At 31.9% G+C, this 22,125-nt stretch overlaps 1 protein-coding gene across 1 annotated transcript; it reads left to right on the top strand.

Moving 5' to 3' along the window:
- Window positions 1–6,187: 6,187 nt before the first annotated feature.
- On the top strand, window positions 6,188–17,854 carry LOC111911144 (malate dehydrogenase [NADP], chloroplastic). Its single transcript, XM_023906934.3, has 15 exons — window positions 6,188–6,307; window positions 14,698–14,978; window positions 15,060–15,153; window positions 15,577–15,663; window positions 15,748–15,832; window positions 15,919–16,100; window positions 16,177–16,247; window positions 16,346–16,436; window positions 16,513–16,587; window positions 16,670–16,771; window positions 16,860–16,982; window positions 17,078–17,146; window positions 17,273–17,341; window positions 17,423–17,476; window positions 17,561–17,854. The coding sequence occupies exons 1-15, from the start codon at window positions 6,188–6,190 to the stop codon at window positions 17,612–17,614; spliced, it is 1,557 nt and encodes a 518-aa protein (XP_023762702.2). The 3' UTR covers window positions 17,615–17,854.
- The last annotated feature ends 4,271 nt before the right edge of the window (window positions 17,855–22,125 follow it).

Raw genomic sequence — 22,125 nt, 5'->3', positions numbered from 1 at the left:
TTGTAAACAAATTGATTGAATGGTTCTAGTTCTAGTTCTCAATGTTGTTGTTCAACTTGATTATGACTTGATGTAATTCAAGATTGCTATTCTATGTTGGTACTGAAAGATATTAACACGCTCTAATAACTCTCGCTTGCCAAATTATCTAACCAAAACACGCTCTTTGATTAGACCTAGCTTTACTAATTCAACCTAAACACACTCTTAGATTGTATTGAAAAACCGCATTAAGTTTTGTACAAGCTTCCCAACAATGTTCATTTCTTCTCATACGCTCGGAAGTGTGAAAACATGTGATATATGTTTTACAATAAGAAAACTTATTGCTTGTTACCAATTATTAACTCAATAGAACAATTAGGTGCCCTAAAAGTTAATTAACTGCACAAAAATTCAATTCATGAAAGTGGCCAATCAAACACAAATCAAATTCAAGGATTCTAGTTTAAACAACAACATAATCAGTAGAATAGAATCACAAATCAAACATCAAATCATATGCTTCAAGTCAAGCAATAAACATGTTTTGAACAAGAACTAGAAACTAGGGTTTCTTAGCCACACATGGCTAAGAACAAATCAAACAAGAATAAAAATGGAATTGGAATGTTTAATCCTTTCAAAAATGAAATCCAAATGTTTGCAATGATTAAGTCTTCTCAAAAGCTCCAAGAATTCTCCCAAAATTGCCCTTGATCGCCAGAAAACTACTCCCAAAACCGTTCTCCCTTCAAAATGACGTCTCCTGCTCTTTTATTAAAGTTCACATGACATGCCATGAGGCCATGCGTTTTTAGCATGGCCATGCCTTTTGCCCATGTGTTTTTTTTTTTGTCATGCCCATTTGTCTTGACCATGTGTTTTTTGGCATGGCCCATGCTTTTTGCTAAAATTCCAAAGAGTCTTCACTGTTGGCTCCATCTTCATGTTTTCTGCCATGGAATGACTGGTTCATCTTCTCTTCATGTTCCAAAGCTCTACGCTCCAAGCATCCAAGCATCCATGCATCCAAGCTCTACATTCCATGCTCCATAATGCCTGCAAAATAAATCAAAAATAGTGAAGTACCAGGCATTCTTAATGAAATATGTAATTGCCCTAATAATCAACTAAATGCAAGAATTATGAGGTGGAATGCTATAAAAAGACGGAAATAATCATGCAAAATAGGTGCATAAAATGCACCTATCAGAGCTACCAATATCAATATATATATATATATATATATATATATATATATATATATATATATATATATATATATCAATTAGATCCAAATTGAACTCTAGAAGCCAACTAAGTCCACTCTTGACAAAGTCAAAGTCCTGGTCAAAGTCAACCTTCCTGACTGACTCTATTCACCGAGTCAACCCGTTGACTCGTCGAGTCCTTATACTCAGAAACTCTCACAATACGCCTTAACTCGTCGAGTCACCCCGTCGACTCGTTGAGTTCAACGATCTCCGAGTCCCCTCCTGTCCAACTCACTGAGTCACCACTCAACTCACCGATTTAAGTCTTAACCAGAAAAGGTTAGGGTTCTGAGATCCAACTCGTCGAGTCCAAGAACAGACTCGCCGAGTCCATGAAAATCTTCAACAGACTCGCCGAGTTGTTCTTCCAACTCGTCGAGTTCCTGCCTATCTTCATAGAACTCGCCGAGTCCACCCATGTGACTCGTCGAGTAGCTTCAATTCTTAATCCATACAGTGGCTTTTCGAGCCATGAAGGGGCTCCAAACTGTAGATCCACTCTTCTAAGGCCCATCCTTCACGTAAAGTTGCAAACTTTACGTGAAACCAAGGAGCTATAGGCTTAAAACATTCTAGGGCTAGGGTTTGAGACAAGCATGCTTCACCAACACACCAAATACTGATACTTTATGGGTTTCTGGGCCAAGACAACCCTAGATCCGAAGTTCTCTTTGCTCACAAAGGCACAATACACGAATTGGCCTTGGAAATGGCCCAAAATGATAAAATCTAACTAGGAAAGGGAATCTAAATGAATAACAGCCAAGGTATGAGCTCCATACCTTCCAATGATCTGAAATAGCACACCAACTCAGAGCCCACTGCCACTTCTTAAATCACCCAGGGTTCCTTTCTTCCATTTTTCTTCTAAGCACCCAAATGGCAAAGCAAGCTTGAGAGTACTACAATGGAGGCTTAGGGTTTCGAGGGAATGTAAAGGGGATGACGGAGGTTGTGGTGAAGGCCTGAAATGATGCTTAAATAGGGCACCAAACCCGGAAATCAGGGTTTCCCAACCCAAACCTGACTCGCCGAGTCAGTCCCTCCGACTCGCTGAGTCGGTCACTTAAATCCTGACACGGAACCCGCTCCAACTCGTCGATTTCACCTATGGACTCGACGAGTTGACCCCTTTGACTTAGGGTTTTCCTTTCCTTTCTTGGTCTTTCTGATTCTGAGTGTTACACTACTTCAAGTATATCCATTATCTAAACTCCATTATCTTAATGAGTTCCTATTCATAGACTCCTAATACATGATGTGATGATCACATTTTGATGTTATTGTAGGATCTAAGAGAAAGAAGGAAGATTAAGAAAAGTGAGTTGATTCTAATTGTGAGAGATGGATTTTGGTCACATGGTTCAATGATCAGAATTTGGAGCTGCTACTTGGGAGTTAGGATAATTTAATGGATTGCCTAGGAAATGTCTAGAAACATAGTTTTCATTTTATGTATTGTAAAGGACAAGTTCCAAATTTTCGTTTATTATCAATAAAAGTGAAATTTTGGTTTATATAGCTGGTTTACTTTATATTTCCTTGCGATGACATTTATGAAAGTGTTGATTACATTTTTAATATTAGCCATATTAATTGTGGATTTGATTCTTGTTATTTCACTTGTGGTAAATGTCATAATTTACTAAGTGAAAAAATTCTCATCACCCAAGTTTTAATTGGATAGAAACTTGGAGTCATACAATTCGAATTGTGTGATGTATGGGAATCTTGATCTTTAGAAAATTATGACTAATTCATTGATCACATGTTTTATGTGAGTCAAAGTGAAGGACTAATGAATCTAGTCCATTGATATGGACGATTCAAATCTACCACAAAGGATGAAAATTCTATTCTTCATGATTTACTGATGTTTCAGTAAATATGGTTGTGTTTAAAAGATTAAGCACAATTCTGATGCTTTGAAAAGTTTCAAAGAGTAGCAGAACGAATATGAAGAATCTATTATGCAGAAAGATACAAGTTTCTCCAATCCGTAAGGAAAGGAGAGTACTTTAGTATCATGTTTTATGATCATCTTAATGATTGTTGAACTATATCACAATTGATCCTCAAAGAACATCTTAGTGCAATTTTTTGACTAAGAAGAGGAATCGGATATTGTTGAAATGATTCAATCGAGAGATGATTTATACTTCATTTTAGAGTCATGCTCTAGTAACTAAGGATCATATCTTGAAAACTTATTTTGTAGGAAATTCTATATATGGAAATATTATAGCAAGAGACTGATCAGATATCAGGTCTTTATGTAAAACATTATGAATTGAATCTTATATGCTTTGGATGTAGGATCGATTACATATGCTATAATATACACTAGTTCTGATTTTTCTAAATGCCTTGGGCATTATGAGGAGAAAGGACTAGAACTTTATGTGACTAAATTAAACAACTGTCAAGAACATTCTGAGGTTTACCAAAGGTTTGGTCGTTTGTAGATAGTTGGAAGTATAGTATTGGTTGGAAGGACCATAATGACATGTTTTAGATTGAGATGGTTCTTGATCAGAATTGATGGTCATATGGGAATATGGAAATATTTACATAGTAAGAGTTGATTATTAAAATCTACATGTGAGTTAGAAACTTTAATGCAAGGAAGGTGTTCAAGGAGTGTACCTTGAATTTGAAACTTTGTTACCCTGGAATTGTTTTTAGTAACAAAAGTTCCAATGGAATGTTTTGTAATATTGTTGGCTAAGTCTCTGTGACTTTGAAGCCTCGAAATCACAAAAGGACAATGCATGTGAGGTTGGAATTCTAACACATTTAGTAATAACAAGAATTTGGAATTGTGAAATGAGCATCATTAGAATAGTATTCAGTCGATCTGTTCACAAAGGAAGGACCATAGAGAGACATAGTATGCATGTTCATAACATGGTGTGACTGATGTTTAATTCAAGTGGATAGTTGATTACTCGAAACATTATATAATGGATAAAGTCTTAATTAATTTGGCGATTAAATAATAAGAGTTTTATGTATATTCAATAGTTTTGAGACCATAGTTAATTAGGTTATTATTATGTTTCAATTTGCATGTTTTACTTCCTGAATAATTTGATTATTCGAAATTCCATAGTCGATTGTACTTTTGGAAGTAAGTAGCGAATTAAGACTATAACGGATTTAATTGTAGATTGTCTATGAAGATTAGACATAGCAATTGTTTTGCTACAATGTTCATGAGTACTTAGAAAGTGGAGATTTTGAGTATTGGATAAACCCATGCTCATAAAATTACTTCATGGATTTTATCACGAGTAATTTTGAGACGATAATATCTTATATTCTTGAAACGGATATATATGAGTTGTTGTTTACAAGTCGGTTGTGCATTGATAATGCGTAAACGCATCAGTAACTTGATGTTATAAAACGTATTATTGTGCGTGATTTCATGAGTAAATAGTAGCATATAAGTCGAAGTTTATCTATTCCCTTTTCCCTAACGGGAAAAGTGAGATCTTTGGGCAGCTCGGTGATTTGGTGTAGACTTATAAGTGCTAGGCCTAGCCAATACTAAATTGATGTGTTCGATTAATCCATGTCTCATGTCTATATGATATCTTGTAAAACGGAGGAATATTTGATCACTTATCTTAGGACATATTATTGGCTGGTTCAGAGTTCGACAACGTCTTTTGGTAGCTACAATTTGGTAGTTATACTGACAGTTATAGTTATTAGAATTAAAGTGGGAGACTTTTGGATTAGGTGTCTAAGCCCATAACTATAATTGGTATTAACTTGCATTAATAGTAGCACGGTCCTTTTGGGTTGCCCTCAAAGCCGGTAATTGAACATGATTATACTGGAGATATGCTTGATTTATTATTTGATTAATAAATTAGAATAAATGATTTGTTAATATATTATGAGAATAATATATTAAATAGAAATCATAATATTTAATTAATAATTGATCAGAAATTAATCAGAATTAATTTTGAGATTAATTGGATTGATTAAATAGTGTAGGGGCTGTGTGGAAATTGATTGATAGTTGAGGAAAAGGCTCTAGAATCTCCTTAAGAGAGGTTGGATGAAATCTTCTTGGTAAGGCCTAGAAATTTCGTCCAAAGGCTCATGGATGGAGGCATGTGGGCTGCTTGGTCACCAAACAGAGGGATTAGGGTTTCCACCCTTAGACCCTAACTTTGGCTCTAAGCTACCTTAGCTATATTAAGAGCCTTAAACCCTCACAATTTTGTGACCTACTTCTTGAGAATACTTCTGACCGAAATTCTCTTCTCCTCTCTCCATAATCCTAAGTTGCTTGCCTTGGGTGTGAAACATTAGAGGAGCGACACTAGTGACGCTTGCTACCAAAAGTTTGAAAGAAAAAAAATCAAGGTTGTTTACTACATAAATCTTCAAGGTTAGTATTTCTTAGTCTTATGAGTTAGTTAGTTCAAAGGAAAAGTGTTGTACTCTAGGGTTCATAGTATGTTGTTTTGCTTGAAAGATATAGATCAAACTAGGTTGCATGTGCCCTAATTAATTGAAATTGGTTTTTGATTATTTTCTGCTTATGGCATTGAACTTGTAACCCCAAAAACACATCAATACATGCCTATGTATTGTAGAAATTTTATCTTATATGGTCGTGTCACATGTTCTACTATGTGTCACTTCGCCTTTAGACTCCAAAAGCACGTTCCACATCCTTACAAGATAATTTCTATCTCCTCCTGAAGTTGGTTCCACTGGGTGTCAAAATGACTTCACGAATGTGAAATACGTATTATATATTTCATCCATAAGGTAATTCCTAAACTTATATTCATTTCTATTCATTGTCAAAGGAGCATTCAGGGCCTTTCTTAACAAAATATCTTTGAATATTGGTGATTGATCATGTACGTTGATGCCATTGTTGGAACCTGCAACCCCGAAAAATGCATGCTAAATCCACAATTCTTGGGAAGCAACAACCTTTAATACCAATGAAGATGCTCCGTTATGACCACTTGCAAACTGATCTCTCCACCTCTGGGAATAATTTCTTTAATCCCAATGTATGCAATCAATGCTTCTAATCATACCAGGAAAACCATGTCTCGTTTCATGTGTCGTATGTAATTTAACGAAGGTTTACGCAAATAAATATCATTGATTGTTTTAACAACACCTATTGATAATCTATACAAACTTTCACCTTCATTTCTTTTAGACATTCTTATATAAATGTGTAACATCCTGTTTCGAAAAGTTTCATATTTCCCGATTACGGACAATTATGGATCAAGTAAAGGCCTAAGACTTCAAGGGAATAGGGTTTAGACCCTATTGGATGTTGATAATATTGGTTATGCGATCCAAACCCTTGGTTTGTTTTTTGGAGTCAAAGGGTAAAATGGGAAAAGTGACGTTTCAGACTTCTTTCATGGAATAAGGACTTTAGCTTGGTATGTTTTAAGTTAAAAGTAATTAGATAGGATTTTAAGGCTCTTCAATACATTTCCGTGCATATAAAGAGCCCCGAAAACAGAGTTGAAACGAAGAACTTATGGTTGTTTGAAGTTAGGCATAGGGAGTCTGGTAGTACGATGGTCGTACACAAGGGAGTATGTTGGGCGTACATGCTGAGGGTGGGACGGGTTTTTAGTGGAGTACGTTGGGCGTACCCAAAGTTACACTGGGCATAATTATGAATTGTAAAAACCCTAATTTCGTGGTTTTAAGACCTATTTAAGGTCTCTAACCCCTTATGGGTCCTTCCTACCGTGAGCCTCCACCCTTTTAAGCCTCTAACTCGAAACCTTAGCCTCTTCTCACTTATTTTAAGCCTTGGCATCATTTATGAGTTTATTTCTCCATTAGAAGGTGGAATCTTGAAGAATAAGGTGGTGAAAAAGTGTATGGAAGAAGGATTCAAGCATAGAACCAACAAGATTACATCATTTCTAGACCTTTTGAGTAAAAACCTTCAAACATGCTCATTAGTTTCATAAATCTTGTTAATTTTCATATTGTCACTTTTTGGTCACTTTAGTGCATAAAGTTTAGATCTTACAAGTTTGTAACCTTGTTATGGATAAAGTTGGAAACTTTATACATCTAAACATTATATTGATTCAGATATGAATGTTGGAGACTTGGACTTGATGGATTAAGTTGAGAAAGTTGCGTTTTTTTGTCCCTTTGAGACTTAAATATTAGATCTTGGTTATTTGGACCATCCTAATGGATAAAATTGGAAAATTTATCCATTATGGAGCTATTAAGAACCAAAAACATATGATACTGGTCCTTCTATCCCTCCATGCAAGAATCATGATGTCTTAATGGATTATTAAATTAAGGTTTTAGCTTTTGGACCTTTTCTAGCCATGGAAAGTCATAAAGTTGGAAACTTTATGACTTAGAACGATGTTTTGATTCTAGATATGAAATTGGATGCAAGTTTTCTAAGGAATGCACACTTAATGAGAAGATTTGGACCCATGCGGAGTACAATGGGTGTACCAAGAGGTACGCTACGCATACTGGGTTAGAACACCGTGGTTTAAGCGAGTCACGACTATGCCCATCATAGTGATTAAGTACGCAGGGCACACTCGGTCAATTTGACTTTTTGGACTTGAATTTGACTAAGTTTGATATAAGGTTATTTTGGGTATTTTGAATGGTAGGTTGAGTTTGGGTCACTGTTTATTGCTAAAGTGACTAGTAGAGGCAGCAGTTGGAGCAGTGATTTGTCCATCTATATTTTCAGACTGTGAGGTGAGTCTCTTCACTTTACTCGTGGTTAAAGGCACCAATGTCGGCCCATTGGGTTATGTTGTAGGATAATAGTTGTCTATGTGACATTTGCTTATATGTTTGTATGTATTTGTTGTCTTTGTGACTCTTGCTAATATGACTGTATGTTTTATGTATGTAGGTTTGATACGGACCCAACACAACTATGTGCTATTATATAGAGTCATTATGGACTCGGGGTTGATACGGACCCGACACAGCTACTTGTTGTCATATGGGTTGATACGAACCCGACACAGCTACATGTTGTCATATGGGGTTGATACGAACCTGGCACGACAACGTGCTGTTATATGTATATGTGTAGTGTATGTGGTACTTTAGGGAACTCACTAAGTTTCATGATTACAGTTTATGTTTATGGTTTCAGGTACATTTGTTTTCAAAAGGAAAGGTATGGCTTGATCGCACTGCATCCCTTGGAGTTTTATTCCGCATTACATGTTTATAAATTACTTTGATGTTTTGAGAATATTTTGACTCTGATCGCCTTTTGGAACAATGAATGAATGACTTTAACTTATTTAAAATGTTTACTCGGTATTTTTGGGACATTACAAATCATCAACAGAATCGGGTAACTCCCTGTAAGCCATCAATCAAATTGTTGCACTATATTTCTGCAACCCTATGAATCTTCACCTACGTCTACCATCATATCTCAATTGGAAAAACCATACCTAAACATATATTTAATAGGTAAAAGTATGTATTTAGTTTGTATAAAAATATATTTAATATGTATAAATATGAAAGAAACGATACTTGTTTTCCAAGACGTTAACTATCCTTACATACAAATTTATACTCAAATGTAACCTTCATTTGAAATCATTTGACTGGTATACACAATTATCCGCAAAACAATCATAATAAAGACGTCTGTGTCCTTCTTCACGATTTCTATTTAACCTCGCACTTCTTGTTAGTAAAGGAGGTACATCTTTTTCTAGTAGCTCATTAGTGTAATACTTGTACATCATGATGATGAACACATCATCATCGGAGGAGGACAAGTCAAATGTAAAAAAAATGTTGGAAATTTGTATAAAAATATAAGAAAGATGAGTGTTGTGTGTGAAAAAAATAAATGAAGTTGAGTTATATTTATAAGAAAAATTAATCTTTTTTTTATTCTTATATGACCATTTGGAATGGTCAAATGCACAACTACTGGTCAAAAAATGCACGACTACCAATTTAATTTACATGTTAAGATACGTTGTAGTGGTAACGAGGCTTAACACGATTTGAACCTGAGATGGTGTTCTTTTAGCCTTAACAACTTTAAAAACATTATACGTAGGATCCTCCACTGCATGGAGGACCAGTACCATACAACCTATTTACTTTACTATTTTATTATTTGTATATATTTGTTGGGTTTTCTAAATTACTTGTATAAGAAATTCACACTTATTAATGTTCAATAAGTAGAGTATTTGATTTTGAAAAAAAAAATTACAAATCTAGCCATAATTCCTAATCATTTTTCATTTAATAGCCAAAAGTAACATACCAAACAATAAACGATTAAGGAAACCTAATCTAAAGCCTATGGTTTTCTCTAAATCTGATGGTAATAAACCATGGTTTAGAGCTTATGGGCTACGGTTATTGAGCTCATCTACGGTATGAAGGTTCATTAGCCTAAAATATATAAAGGTAGAAAATTTCATTTCGGTCGTTTTTTTATGCACGATTTAGAGCTTATGTGATATGGATTTGGAGCCCATCAACGGTATGGGGTCCATTAGCCCAACATATATAAAGTTAGAAATTTTTATTTAGGTCGTTTTTTGGTGTTTGAAGCTAGTGAAACGCTCTCCAATAATGGCTCCGAACAACAATTAATTTTTTCTCGTAAACTTTTTTTATTTTCCTTCTATCGTTTATCTTGAAAGGTAATAGTAGTGGGCATATCTTTTTTTGCAAAAAAAAAAAAAAAAAAAAAAAAAAAAAAAAAAATTGTAGATGTGTTATGTCATCTACGGTGCACAAGCTACTGATGCACAGAATGTGCATTAGCAGTTTGTACACCATAGATAACATACCACATCTATAGTTTTCGGACATAATTTCGTTATTGTTCTTGTTTTTGTTTTTTTTTTTTTAAATTTCTAATATACATTGTGATAAAGTATTATTATGTGGTATGATATTTTGGGTTGATTCGGTACTTTAATCGAAATAGGAGTTGGATGCCATCAACGAAACAGGAGTTCGATCAACGAAATTGTCGTCAACTTCAACCAAACAAAAAAAAAGTAGCTAACAGAGGGAAACAATAGGTTTGTAGCTTTTAGCTACGGTTTTGTTCATAACAAGCATAAAGTTCATCCAAATACCAAACAATAACTTGGTTGATAGCACATCATATGTGAGTATCTTCACCTACGGTTTTGTCAAATTTTTAATTTTTTTAATTTTTTTTTTAATTGGAGGTCAAACCGTAGTAAAGTGACGAAACCGCAGGCAAATTAGTCTAGGCTATGGTTTGGTTGGCTATTTTTGACTATTGGCAAATTTTTGGTTGTTAAGTGAAAAGTCATTAGCATTTTAGTTAGATTAGTGATTTTCTCTTTAATTTTTTATTAGGAAAAACATTTGAGGGGAGAGAAATGATTTCAATATTATGCAGAATGAGAATAACAAGGAATATAAATAGTTGCTAATAATTCCGAACACTAAAGAATATATAAAAGTAACATCTGTTCTTTTCGAATTATCATCCTATTGCTAAATGCTAATAATAGGGTTTCCAATCCTCCCTAATAAATGAAAATAATTTTGCCACATGTCACTCTTTCATTAACTTGGACACATGTCATTTTTTGGTATTTTTGAATAAATGTTTTTTCCATGTGTCATTTTCTCATTGTTTATCTTTTTTTAATTAACACATCATATTTAAACCTTAATTATTAATTGCCTTATTTAAAAATAATAATTAAATTACAATATTACAACTCATATTATTGAATATGTTTCATTTTAAATTCAAATTTTAAATTTTAAATTTTAAATTTAAATAATTTTTTTGTTTAATCCTTCATATTTAATTTTTTTGTTTTAATAAACCCGTATAACATACGGGCGTCACAACTAGTGACAAAATAAAACAATAAAATAAAGGGCTAATACCAAATTACCATTTTTTTTCAAATGTTATTTAATTTTGACCACCTTATAAATAAATAGCCAACATAACCGTCAGTTTTGAAATTGAGTACTTTCATATTGGTTATTTAAGAAAAAAAAAACTATTACAAAATTATAAGAAATTATCTTATTCTGTTTTCGCTATAAATCAAATGTGATAACTAAGTAACTAACCGACTTCACAATTTAGTTCGATTTCAATTTCTGGTTTCTTCTGTTTTGGTTTTGTTCATTTTGGAGTTTTTTGTTTTTTGTTTCTTTTCACCCATAAATTGATAAATCATAAATATGAAGTCAACTATGGGCCTTGTATACAATGTATACTTGTATAGTACAAAAAATGAGGTGGATTGGGCCTGTTACCCTTTGTGTGGGTCAGCTCATTACCTGCTTAAAGTCTACATGCTTTTTGTCTCTTACCCAAGAACAGAAAGCTGAAACTTTTTCTTTGATAATAAGCACAAGAAAACTAAATTTCAAATTTGGCCTAAAGTTCGTTTACTCTTTAAAATATCCAATATCTTGACTTTATTCTGTTTTAGACTTATTTCATTTTAAAAATAGAATTAATTTTTATCTATTCATTGTTATAACATAGAAAATCGTTTTATTCCACAAAAAACCATACATGTTGTATTTTTTCTTTTCCGTTTTAGATTTTTTTTCCTAAATAAACTAAACTTAAACATATTACTTGATATTTCATTAATGAAACTGGTTACGAATAGGTAACCCTATATCCATAACTCACATTTGTCCTAAGCATCGATAACTAAAATAATAATTGAGTCTAAAACTCTATGTCATGCTTCTGCTTCATCTTGTTGTAAATCACATTGAGTCTCCTGAAATGACTTCCATTTTAAACATTAGAAATATAAACTTAATAAGAAATATTAAAATGAAATTATGATATTATGATGATGATTATGAAGCTCCTATGTTTTACCTTTGTCCCAAAACTTTTGCACAAGATTGAGTTTATTTTTAAAGGCTGTTCCAAGGTTATTTTCACTAGGTCTATGGTATTTTTATTTTTAATAGTACTGTGATAGTTTTGCAAGTAAGTTGTTATTATTATTATTTTTTTTTTACCTTTGAGACTATTTTGTCTCAACTATTTATCAACATTTTATAATGGTACTAACTATATTGATGTTATATGTATGGAGGATTTTAGACATTAGTTACTTTTTTTTTTTTTTTTTTTTTTTTTTTTTTTTTTTTTTTATCTTTGTAACATCCAATATTAAATCACATCTCCTCGACATTGTATGGATAAAGGATCTCAGACATTATCTTCACATGAACCATAACGGGATATCTAATATTGATTGGAATGTCAAACATGAATCAAGATATATTCTCTTACACATTTCCATTCAAGCATAGGAAACAACTTCCCTTATTTATCTTTCATTGTTTACAGTGCCTATGGTGGTCACTTAGGCCTCATAATAACCATGAATAAACTTAGTACTCATTATAAAACATAGATAAGTAATGAAAAGCATGGAAATGAATTTATCCAGCCACTTTGTGAAAAGTTAATACATACTTGAGACAAAAAGGGCTTAAAGGTAAAAGATAACAACTTAAATGAAAAAATGTCCAACTACACTATTAAAATAAATATACCATCAAACCTTACGAAAATAGTCTTGAGATGACCTTTCAAAACAAACCAAATCTTGTGAAAACAACCTTGGACCCAATATGGTGTACAATAGCAAAATTACATTTCAACAGTTCATACTAAGTTTATTTTCCTAATGATTGAAGAAGAAACTATTTTGATTGGACCTAATATGGTGTACAAGAACCTAGAGTTTAGAATCAGTTATTCTTCTAGGTAGTCGCTACTCAAGATACATATGAATTAGGGGAAGTTTGATTTATTTTGAAAAAAAAGTTTTAAGTCTATACTCTGCCGCCTCTGTACGTACAACAGATCACATTCATGACGATTTGCTTCCTAATATTGGTTCTAAATTTCTTCCTCTTTCATTCTCCTTCTTCTTCTCTAGTGATCTTTATTCATTTGTAAGTGTGAGAGAGAGGGCTATTTGGAAACCTTTGCTCAGGCGGCAGCGACGACTCCAACATCGACAACTCCGACATCCAACCGATGATAGAGTCACATTGGGAAGAATTCAATAATTTGTTAAAGAGAGAAGAGTAGGTGGGGTGGGGTTGAATTTATTTTTATTTTTTTTTTTCCGTTAAAAAACATACTAAACATAATTAAAAGAAATAGAATACAAATAATAATAATGGCAAAATAGTTATTTTAAGTCGTTTCAAATTTCGAAGGTTCAAACCACGATAAAAAAACATTTTGTGGACCAATGATGATAATATAAAACTTTTTGGACCAAAATGGTCATTTTTGACTAACCATATAAACCAAATTTGCAGTTTTATCTTGATTATTTCAATACTTTCCAAAAATATCATTTTCACCGTAACTAGCATGTATGTCACGTTGTATTATTTGTGTTTCTTATGATTCTTTAGAAGTTAAGTCCAAGAAGAAACGCGAATGAATAGAAAATGACTAGAGAGGGGAACTCAGAAAGGTGCATGAAGTTACTACATTATAGCTCTTATTTGTCACCACAAATACCATTGAGTTTTTGGTAATTATCCTCAATAAATACTATACCATTTATTTAAATGTACCAACTTTTTTTATATAATATTAAATTCTTAAATATTTCCACAAAATTACTTATTATGTAAATAAAAAGTATAATATTTGACTTAGGAACAGTTTTATAAAATAATAGAGGTGGCAATCCAGCAATTTGGGTAACAAGTCATAATGTTTGATCTAATTTCAATGTATATTATAATGTTATAAAATTTTAAATAAAATAAAATAAATTATATTATTAGAATAATAATAATAGTAATTGAATAAAACAAATTATGAACTTGTATCATTATAAGTACATTTAGGGATTGCTCTCCGGTTTGAGTCGTTGGAAATAAAGCATAAATTAATAAATAGGTGTTTTAAAATATTACTATGATTGTTGAGTAGAAATATAATGAAAAAGTACTTTTAAGAAGCCTGTCGATCCAAAAATAGTTGGAACCCGAGAAAAAAAAAAAGGCCCACATAGACTTTTTATTTTTTATTTTTATTTTATTTTTCTCTTTATACTAAAATAAATGGCAAAAATCCTTTTGTGCGTCACACTAACAAGCTATAGAATGAAAAATCACAAACAAGATGAAAGATAATTCACCTTAAATTGGGTTTCAATGGTTGAATTTAAGTCACTTAAAGTTATAGTTTATTTCCAATACAACAAACAAGTAAATTTTCATATAATATATTTAAAAACAAAACAAGCTAAAAAGATTTCCAGAATCATTTTACCGAAATAATACCAATTTCTTATTGATTTAAAAAAAATGTAAACCCCAATAATTTTAGTGGATTGAACAAAGGTGACAAGTGTCATGTGTATAGACCTTATATCTATATTCCCAAAAAATCCACGTTAATCCGTTTGAAGTTAAACCTCTCCCCTTCGTCTCTTCCCTTTGTTTCTCCCTCCAAAAGTTTCCTCCTCACTTTGCTTCCATGGCGGTGGCAGAACTAGGCCATGCTTACACAACGACTGACTTCAGTAATTCGCGCTTCCTCACTTATGTCTCATCGTCCACTCGTCTCTCCTATCACCGCCGCCTGAGTTATCGGAATCTCCCTCGAACTCCGACTACTGCTATCCGTTGTTCAGTTACCTCCGAGTAAGCTTCTTTCTACTGTCACATCTAGTATGATTTTTAGGTGGTTTTTGTTGATAATTGTGTTTGTGGTTAATTTTATAGCCAAATTCAAGCTCCGGTTGGTATTGATTCGAAACAAAAGCCTGATTGTTTCGGTGTATTCTGCCTCACTTATGATCTAAGTGATCTGAAGGCTGTAAGTTTTTCGACTTCCGTTCCTTGCTATTTATTTCATTGTAGCTATTTTCATAAACCCCCGGTCCTTAAATCAATTTCATCTCCTGCTTATTTCAAAATCTGACGTACATTTGATTTTCCTCGGTTACTCTTTGCAAGTATTAGATGATTGTTTGTTATTAACTAGTAATAGATGAGGATTACAATGATAATTTCATTTCCGAAAAAGTCTTAATATCTGAATTTTTACATCTTGCTAAATCTGAACTTCCATAATTGCGTTGATGAATAAATACAGTTATACACATCTGGATAAACAGACAATTAAACATTGCATATCCTTACTTTTTGATTAAATTCTCTACTCCCTCTGTCCCAAAGGCCAAATCTGTTATTGTACAAGTTCTGATGTATTATGTTCTTTGCGGATGCACATTTTCAGGAAGATCAAACAAAATCATGGAAGAAAATGATTAATGTTGCAGTCTCAGGTGCTGCTGGGATGATATCCAATCATCTACTCTTCAAGGTAACAAATTGGTTCTCCTTTTTTGTATATAAAAATCTAGAACCTCTGAGATAGATCTTTACATATGTTGCATTAAAATCACAGCTAGCATCAGGTGAGGTTTTTGGCCCAGATCAACCTATTGCCCTCAAACTTTTGGGATCTGAACGATCATTTGGAGCTCTTGAAGGTAATGACTAGTCTTATTTAGTGTTGTAGTTATGTCCAAAATTAACTTCATGATGAAATGGTAATAACTAATAACTAATAACACAGGAGTGGCAATGGAACTTGAGGACTCTTTGTATCCATTATTGAGAGAAGTAAGCATTGGCATAGATCCATATGAGGTATTTGAAGATGCAGAATGGGCTCTTTTGATTGGAGCTAAACCTAGAGGCCCTGGAATGGAAAGAGCCGATTTGTTAGACATTAATGGCCAAATCTATGCTGAACAGGTTCTTTCAAATCTTTTCCGCTTCACTCAAATTTAATTTCTTGAAAATCATATAATCTAAATGGAATTTATGATAGGGAAAAGCTCTCAATGCTGTTGCTTCACGTAATGTCAAAGTCATGGTTGTAGGAAACCCTTGCAATACCAAGTATGGAATTTTAAATATGGCTTTTACATTTTTTTTTTCCGATGAATATGTGAAATAATAATAATAATAATAATAATCTTATTGTATGTCACTTGCAGTGCTTTGATTTGTATGAAAAACGCTCCAAATATACCTGCAAAGAATTTTCATGCTTTAACTAGACTAGATGAGAATAGAGCAAAATGCCAGGTATTAAAAAAGTAACTTTAACCAAGTTTTAAAATATATACACAACTTTTTACTAATTCTTTATTCTTTTATGCAGTTGGCTCTCAAAGCTGGAGTTTTTTATGACAAAGTCTCTAATGTCACCATTTGGGGAAACCACTCGACTACTCAAGTAACCAAACGAATTTTAATTTTTTATTTTAATTTTTAGTGTTGTGTTTTATTTTCTGAATGTAATTTGTTTTTTTTTTTAGGTTCCTGATTTTTTAAATGCTAAAATACACGGGATTCCTGTCCCTGAGGTTATTACAGATAGGAAGTGGTTAGAAGAGGACTTTACCAAAATGGTTCAAACTGTAAGAGTAGATTAACTTTTCTTTATTTATATTATATATATTTTTTTATACTTTTTAGTAGTGAATATTGGAAAATGTTTTTTTTTAGAGAGGTGGTGTTTTAATTAAAAAATGGGGAAGATCTTCAGCTGCATCAACTGCTGTTTCTATTGTGGATGCAATAAGGTCTCTTGTAACACCCACACCCGAAGGTGATTGGTTTTCAACTGGAGTAAGTTTCACCCACTTTTTTTTTTTTTTTTTTTTTTTTTTTTTTTTAATATTAAAATAGTTACTATGTTAATTTTTTACAATTGTAAAATGCAGGTTTATACAAATGGAAATCCTTATGGAATAGCAGAAGATATTGTTTTTAGCATGCCCTGTAGGTCCAAGGTATGTACAAATGTTTAAATTATAAATTAATTTAAATATTTATTTATATTAAATCATACAAATGTGAATCCCTTTTGTTTTTTTTTTATAAATTTCAAATCCATTAAAATTTTATTTTAATGGTAGGGGGATGGCGATTACGAGCTTGTGAAAGATGTCATATTTGATGACTACCTTCGTAAGAGAATTAAAAAGGTACTCAAAATCTTTCGTATTTACACTTTATTATAACATTTAAATATTTAATGCTAAAATTTGGATTTTTTTTTTTATTAGTCGGAGGATGAGCTGCTAGCTGAGAAGAAATGTGTAGCACACTTAACAGGAGAGGTAATTATGGAAATACTTAAGATTTTTAATTTGTAAAATGTAAAATCATAACATTATTTTGTTGTATTTTTGTAAAAATTTCAGGGAATTGCGGTATGTGATCTACCTGAGGATACGATGCTTCCAGGAGAAATGTAGAAGAGTACTACAGTTGATCATCTTTTCATATACAGTGATACTGAGATCTCTGGTAAAAAGAATTAGAATCATGTTTATGAAATGTTATTGAACGATTATAGGTTTGGCAATAAGGGGGCAATTGATGCCATGTTGTTATTAGTTTGAGGTTATTTATAATTATGTTTTAACTCCTTTTCCCTCTCATGTCATGTCGTCTTTGTACATGTATGCTATATATTCTACTTGCTCTTCTGTTTTTGGAGACTCCAAATTAATTACAAAGTCGTGATTTAATCTAGAAAACACAAGTTCAGATGTTATTTACTAAGCATCATCCAGAATTTCTTGTTTGTTTAACTTTGATGAATTGACTATCTCTTACCTCTTTTTTTCCCCACCAATTCAAAATATAATATTAGGGATGAGGATCGGGCCTGGAACCGGGACTACTCCAGTTCCAAATAGCCCTGTCGAAAATACTCGATATCCGAATTACCCGTCCGATTTTTTCGGGTATCGGGTAACCTGATTTTTTTTAGGGTTGGGTAAAGGGTACATTGTTTGGGTTTCGAGTATACCCGAATTATTTTAAAAATTCATTTTTTTTAAGTTTGTACTATATAGCAGGTATTTGATCACGTCTAAATTAACTATCATTATTGTAAAACATGAATCTATTTATTTATTATAACAATATGACACTAACAATATTAAAAGTAATTGTTTATATATCATCATTTTCTTTAAAACTTAACTCTTTTTTAGATTATAGTTTTTATTGCAACTAACAAACTCATTATCTTGACGAAACTTCAGAACATGGCAAAACTTATGGCTACAATTATCTTAAACATTTTAAACTTTTAAATTAAGATCTTTAAGTATTTGTTTTTTAATATCTTATTAGATTAGATTAAGTTGTTAAAAAATTACTTAATATCTCAGGTATTATTGATTAAAAAATCTCAATGTTCAAAGCTTAAATAACTTCATTTATGTCTTGTTTGTTTATATAAACAAGACTAATAAAACACGACATATTTATTTCATTAAATTTATTTTCAAGTGAAATTCAAAAAAAAAAAATTATATATTTCGGGTAATACCGAATTACCCAAATTCGACCCGATATCCGAATTATCCAAATCCGAATTACCCGAATTTAGTTTGGGTAGGGTAATGAGTATTTTTTCTAACATGAAAAACCCGAATTACCTGATCAATACCCCTAGTTTCAAATAGGAACCCGGATATGAATGATTTCGGTTCCTAAAAGTTTGGAACCGATTGTGATTGGTTCTGTTTAGAAGCAAAGTAACGATGGATTTGAATAACTTTTGGATTATTGATAAAATTAGCTATGAAAGTGTTGGTTTTGACTTTGTCACCTTTTTGTCATTGAACATAAAAATGAACTAGATTAAAACTTGAAGTCTCTAAATTGTCATCGTATAGCAAAATTTGACCTATCTTTATCCATGTAGCTCCAAGGTAAAGTTTGTCTTGTTTTCCTTTTTAAAATATTTTCATGGTTATTGATTATTATTTGGATTATCACTTAGTTTTGGAAACAAACTTTTCATAATGTGTCATTTCTCGTTAAATATGTCAATCCTTTTTTAAATTTTACATTTTTGGTCTATAATTTATTTTATATTATAAAATGGTCTTATTTTAAAATTTTATTATGAATTCGTCGTAAATTTACAAATTTATTTTGTTTGAACTTTCTTATGACTTTTTTATAATGGTTTATAAAATTTATTTCTTTTTAAGGTTTTTTCCATTTTTTTTAGAAAAATATGTAAAATATTTTCTTATTTATATATTTTCCAAATTTTGCATTATCTCATATGCATAAGCAAACCAAGTTTTGCGGATGATTTTATGACACTTGGATTCGATGAAATAACAAATATGATTTAAAATCAAAAAACAATAAAACAATAACTAATCATTGTTTTATTATATAATATGATTTTAAATTGTATTTGTTATTTCATCAAATCCAAATGTTTTACAATCATTTGTAAACAGAAGGATTTTAGATAGGAACATATTAATCGAATATTCAAATATTAAAATATTGTATAGATAAGATTTATCTATTGGGACTTATCTTTGTATGTAATATATATATATATATATATATATATATATATATATATATATATATATATATATATATATATATATATATATATATATATATATATATATATATATATTTTGATTGTGTGACATCCTCATTTTTACGGTCAGAAAATACCGATTTCGTTTATGCTTTTTAATAAAAATCAAAGTAACTTAAAAAAGTGTTGCGGAATTTGTTCTCAAAACAAAATACGATATAAATTTATCAAATTATTTCTTAAAAAAATGTATTTTCATTACATTACAAAAACTCAGGATGTCAACCATCGATACAGACCATAAGCATAAACTAAAAGAAATAAACATCTTAGGCCACAAAACATATTCTGGCCTTAAATCCATAATTTGTCGTCAAGTCATCCAACTATGCTTTTGCCACTACCTGTAATACAAGAAACTGAGTGGGTCAGGCTGGGGAGCCTGGTGAGCATATATGGTTTTTAACCCACAATAAATAAGTTTATTATTTCAACAATCATTAACCCGATTACATGTTCCCGTTATCCTCACGTTACGTCCCTAAGCATCTATCATAAGGGACCTATCCTAAGGAATTTCATCGGGATGGACACTACTGCTAAGGGGATTCCTCAGCCATAAGTGTTTGTAAGGCAACCATGGGGGATGGAGTACGCCGGTGAACACTTCGTTCACAAACACCTACAGGTTGTGAGCATGCTAGCGTTCCACTGGACTTCCTAGAAAAGTCCGTGATCGTCATCCATATTCCGCTAGATGATTGGAACAACGTCAACATTGAGGCCTCTCATCATTTTATTTCACCACACACCAACTATTTTATCTACCCATGTTCTACCCAACATATTTGTAGATATAAAATACATACATGGTCCAGATCTGTAAAACAAAGCTTACATCTTTTATCCAACATAACTTTCAAAGCATAAAATACATATACGGTCTAGATCTGAAGAAAAAGTTCAGATCTGAAGGAAAGAAGTTTAGATCCTTCATCCAACATAGATCTCAAAGTATACAGTCTAGATCTGAAGAAAAAGTTTAGATCTAAGATGAGGAAGTGTAGATCTGAAGGAAAAAGTTTCATATCTGAAAGAAAGAAGTATAGATCTTTCATCCAGCAAACATTTCAGGTAAACAGATAATGTGACATCCCCATTTTCACAGTCAGAAAAGACCGATTTTGTTTATGCTTTATAAAAATCAGAGTACCTCTTTTAATAAAAATGTTGTGGAATTTGTTCCTAGTAAAACATGATAAATACGTTATCAAAGCACTTCCAAAGAAAAATATTTTTATTCATTTTGAAACATTTGGGATTTCATCGTCAATACAGAAACATAAGCATAAACAAAACTTACATTCATTATCACTAGTGATTTATATCTCTTTAATCTCTCAGTGTAATGTGACTTCATATCAACACCTGTGATATAAATAAACGGAGTGGTTCAGGTTGGGAAACCTGGTGAGTACATAGGGATTTCAATCCCACAATTTTATACAATATATATAGTTTAAAATTCACAAAATATACAATTTCACTATATATATAAACAACTCTTATCCCACCCCGTCGATCCTCACAACAAGACTATCCATACTCTCGGACCTAAGATTAGTCGTTTTACCTAATCCATACTCCCGGATCAGAAATGAATGACTTTACCTAATCCATACTCTCGGACTAGGGACGAATGACTAATCCATACTATCGGATTAATGATGAATGATTATGCCTAATCCATACTCTCGGACTAGGGACAATGACTATGTCTAATCCATGCTCCCAGATCAATGACATATACTAAGGTTTTATTCTCTGAGTATAATTCACTCGTACTCGTAAGAAAACACTATCCAATATTCCTCATAATTAATTTAGGTTTACTCTTTATCCTAAATCAAAATATATAATCAGGTATGTTCTTTAACAAGTATCTTAGGAAACATCAAATAATTCGCACATAAACATATATTTAATACTTCAATCGATACTTGTATTAAAATCATGTTCATGAAAGGGACTATGCACTCACACATCTTCAACAAATATTTAACTCTTTAACATATATTTAATACTTTAATTAATACTTGTATTAAAATCATGTTCATGAAAGGGACTATGCACTCACTTAAAAAGGTGGTGATTCCGAACTCAGACAGCGCTTCGCTTCTTAAAAATAATTTCCTTCGACGAAACCTAGTATTATTACCATTAGAGTTTAGTCTATTATTTGTCGAGACTAATTAATAGTCTAGCTATTATTACTATTATATAAGCGTTAAACAATACTTATATAACCCATAATAATAGCCCAAGTACTTATTATAAGTTCCTAATAACGTTACTATAATTAAATAAACGATATATTAAAAATAGTATAGGCGTAGC

The sequence above is a fragment of the Lactuca sativa genome, chromosome 8 (assembly GCF_002870075.4).
Source record: "Lactuca sativa cultivar Salinas chromosome 8, Lsat_Salinas_v11, whole genome shotgun sequence".
In the NCBI taxonomy this organism is placed as follows: Eukaryota; Viridiplantae; Streptophyta; class Magnoliopsida; order Asterales; family Asteraceae; genus Lactuca; species Lactuca sativa.
The sequence above is the reverse complement of the archived record's forward strand: the minus strand, read 5'-3'. Positions and strand labels throughout refer to the sequence as shown.

Bases quoted from the DNA above. Each gene is read 5' to 3' on its own strand.
- LOC111911144 (XM_023906934.3), top strand. From the start codon at position 6,188: ATGCATGCTAAATCCACAATTCTTGGGAAGCAACAACCTTTAATACCA. The intron at 15,154-15,576 runs GTAAGTTTTTCG...GCACATTTTCAG, and splicing joins ATCTAAGTGATCTGAAGGCT to GAAGATCAAACAAAATCATG. The intron at 16,772-16,859 runs GTAAGAGTAGAT...GTTTTTTTTTAG, and splicing joins TTACCAAAATGGTTCAAACT to AGAGGTGGTGTTTTAATTAA.